We start from the raw sequence: 4,034 nt of genomic DNA on the forward strand, positions 1-4,034 counted from the left end.
TGTTATGGTGACATGGTGAACTGCAGAATTGTGAGGTACTGGGTTCAACTTCCAATCGCTTCAGACACTCAGATAACTTGGGATAAAGGGAGTTATGGTCTTCTAAAGGTACATGTAGCTGCTCTGACATGTTATCTGTGTATTAATGTTTGCCTATTTCTACTCTTTAGGCCACACCAATTTAATTTGTAACAGTTGGTTCTCGGATTTTTTCAGGAAAAATATGAAGCGACAGAGCGAAAAAAATAAAATAAAAACAGATCTAGGCATCCTATTATAGCCCCAAATGCTACTATAGGAGGTATGAAGTCAACACAAAAGGCTGGTTCAAAATTTAAACAATGAATTTTGAACTTCTAATGACACCACTGCATTGAAAGATGGAATAACTGTAACGACTTGGAAGAAAAGGACTGTTTTCAACTGTTCAGGGGAAAATATGAGCATTTTGCAGTTTTTTTTTTTTGCAAATCAGGAAAAAATGAAGAGGCGATTCCGAGAACCAACAAATTAAATTGGTGTGGCCTTAACAATAAGCCAAAAGGCCCCTTTTTTAGGGCATTAACGTTTGTAATGACTGCAATCGTTGTTAAATACTATACAATATTCCAGCCATAGATCATTCAGCATTAAATACATCTAATCAAGAAAGATAAGAAAGAAGTCAAAATAAAAACGATTTGCTACACACCTGACACAAAGAGGCTTTTTCCAAGCCCTGCAGCTTTTAAAGCCCTGAGCATGCTCTGTTGATAAGACATGTCCTCATTGCTGCAGTATGCAACCCTGAAAATGAACAGATTAAAACATTTAACATTTAGTTTTGGTCACAGGAGAGAGGAGAGTCATTGAGGGAGGGATCAATGGAGGCATTATCCAGGTACACTGACTATACATGTACATAAATATGATTATACAAAAATAATAAAACGACTGTACTGCAGCTGGACGTCATCTAAGTTCTAACAGTCTCAGTTTGATATTGGCATGACCGATGTGCTGTCTTTCTTCAGACTGACTGAGTAAACCTGTATCACGTCTGTATATAATGTCTTATTAACTAAATTGTGCTACCATCATCTTTTCAGACTTTTGCGATGGAAGGATGCCTACTGCTACTTATTTCTAATATTGCTTTCAAATTGATAATATAAATGCCTGTAAGTTTATTGATGGGATTATTTAACAACCAAATCAGAATTTTAATAAGGATTGTATAGTTTAGTTGTCCTCAGATGGGTCCGAGAGGTACAAAATCCACCTGGTACGTTCTTATTTCAGACGGTACGTTTATTCTTTTTCCATTCCAGGCAAATTTGCGATCGTGAACGTAAAAAGACACAAAAGTCTTTTTTTCATAATTGGTCAGTTAGCAGATGATAAACCCCACTGTTACATTATCAAGAAACAATACAATTGGACAAGGACAAAGTGGGCTGCACTCAAGTGAAACAACACTTATATTAACAGCCCTTTTAACATTAAATAAAAACTAGACGAGCACAATAAATACAACTTAAGATGACTAACCTCACCACCTATATAGCATATAACAGCCATATAACAGTAGAATAAAAAATTGTAACAAATTAACAGTGATGTTACAAAAGTTAAAACTCAAAACGTTGTGTTGAAACTGAAAACGTTGTGTATCTCTAACATAAGCTTGGGTGGACAACATGATCTTATGACATAACAAAGGAGATAACGTGTCAGTCAGATACTGATCGTCCTGCCGCTAACTCGGGCTGAGAGTGAATGACCAGGGCACGAGAGATGTGACGCACTGATGCCAGATGCGGCTGGTGCCCGATAGGCAGATTAGGTTCCGCCTGCTGCCAATTAGACGGTATTTGCCGAATACCACAACAATGTATGTGAGCCTCTTAAGATTTATAAGATTAAGTTTAGAACTTTCAGAAAGATTATCTACATCAAACATGAATGACCGATCAATTCGGCAATGTATTTTAAATGGTGAAAAGTGCTGTTCTATAGAAAGTGAACAGCGGACAATGTAACATCGGTACCCACAAATACAAGAAGGGCTTGTAGCCAAAGGCGTTTGCGGAAAAGGCTAGCCTACCTTGCTAGTAATCCTACCTCAGTCAGCCCCTGCTAAAGCCGCGTATGGCAGACTTCGCAGTACACCGACAAGCATGTAAGTACCGGAAGTACAATTGTAAGAAAGGATCCCTTAATGATTAACTTTTGTTTATTGTGAATAGGTGACCTGTATGTATAGAAACTATTTTTCGGTGGTCCCAAGAGGTGTAAATCGGTTGTCCGCTATTCCTCACCCAAGGCTGCCTGAATTACGGGTTAAGGCGGCATATAGTGAGTCACATATATGCTAATTCAAGTTCACATACAAACTCTAAGTAGTCATAGAAACTCGAAGTACCCATAGAAACTCGAAGTACTCATAGAAACTCGAAGTACCCATAGAAACTATAAGTACACACACAAGAAATAATTGTACCTGTGGTCTTTCGTAGAATTTCTGCTTTTTCCACCCCCAAATCGGACTGGACTGCTTTTTCCGCCAATCGGACTGGACTCCTTTTTCCATTAACCCCTCCGCCCGGAACATGTGCACCCACATCTTAGATCTTAGCCAAAACGATCTTTTTCCCAGGGAATAATATGTTGAAATAATACAACATAACAATGTTTTCTAGCATAACAAACGGTAATACTCTCAAAAAGTCCAAAATCCTACCTCAAACATGAACATTTAGTGCAGGAAAAAGTCTGTTCTCAATGCAGTAAACAGGTCCATAATTTCACAAAGTTCCCACGATCTGTGAGAGCTCACTTTGAGTAGGGGGAAAGAATTCTTTATAATGTTAGCTAAAACTCTTTTTCAAAAATATACGTATGCATGTTGCATTATTAACAAAGCTAAACATTATATACAAGACCACAAACAGGAGTAAAATTGCAGTCTAGTGCATCAACTATCACACAGAAATATTTTGATGAAAATGTTTCACCCTGCAAAAGAATGCCGCAGTTCTCAAAGAACTCCTGTTCAAAACTTTTAGCCCCGCCCCTACTCATTTCCATACCCTAGACCAGCCTTGTACTATAAAACCAGCAGTAATGTAAACAACCTCAGTCTGCAAGTGACAGCCGAGGTATTCACATGGGTGGGAGGCTGACCAAGACAGTGATCATGTTTCTCTTCAAATAACTTTTGGAATATAGAGACAACAGATATGGAAACATAGTATGTTATGAATAAAGAGGTTAGCTTCACCTAACAGAGGTTTTTCTAAACAGACGAACAAGGGCGCTGCGCCCTCATGTTACAAGCTAGCGCCCTCATATCAATTTTCAGATTGAAGCCGAAGTCTTTTTTCAAAATTATCTTAGCTTTTCCAGTAAAATACAAAAACCACCACATACAAATGTATTCTAGCATTACGAACTATGCTACTCTCATGAAAATTCCAAAATCTTACCACAAACATGAAAATTCAGCTCCAGTAGTAAAAGTCTGAATGGAGTAAACATAGTTCATTGAGGCAAAGACTACAAGTAAGCCTCCTTCTGAGTTCATTTGCATACTGTAGAACAGGCTCTGAAGTGAAACATGAGACCTGAGTTTGTAGCAGCCTGAATGTAATCTCCAAGCAGATCCCTCTCGGTGGCAAAAAGACAGTATCAAATTGGCCAGACAGTATCCATTAGCCAGAGAAGCTCCATTACCCACCGACTGTGGTGGGGATCAGGACAAAAAAAAAACGGCCATATATAAAAAGGTAACGATCATTCCCCACAACCTCTGCTTAATTGGAGAGTAGCCTGAATGAAGGTGTTGCAATGTTTTGCCATGTGAAAGGTTTGAGCTTGTGGCAAACCTACTCTCCAAGCAGAGGTTTGGGTTTTGGGGGTATTTTTAGCGTGTTTTTAGGCTTTTTTTATCGGGGTTTCTCTTTTGCTACTTGAATTTTTTTTCCCACCAAACCCAACCTCTGCCGGCACTCACCTCGGGGAGGGCGAACCTATTCAAACAGGCGATAGTGCCC

The 4,034-nt window shown here is 38.9% G+C and overlaps 1 protein-coding gene across 1 annotated transcript in view; it reads right to left on the bottom strand.

Annotated features, from left to right (window-relative positions):
• Positions 1-4,034, bottom strand: part of LOC109470776 — a 17,459-nt gene that overhangs the window by 10,597 nt on the left and 2,828 nt on the right. The window contains exon 2 of the mRNA XM_019769852.1: positions 692-786. Within this exon, the coding sequence (XP_019625411.1) occupies positions 692-786 (95 nt within the window). The remainder of the gene's footprint in view (positions 1-691; positions 787-4,034) is intronic.

This window comes from Branchiostoma belcheri, unplaced genomic scaffold (assembly GCF_001625305.1).
Source record: "Branchiostoma belcheri isolate BF01 breed outbred unplaced genomic scaffold, Haploidv18h27 scaffold232, whole genome shotgun sequence".
NCBI lineage: Eukaryota > Metazoa > Chordata > Leptocardii > Amphioxiformes > Branchiostomatidae > Branchiostoma > Branchiostoma belcheri.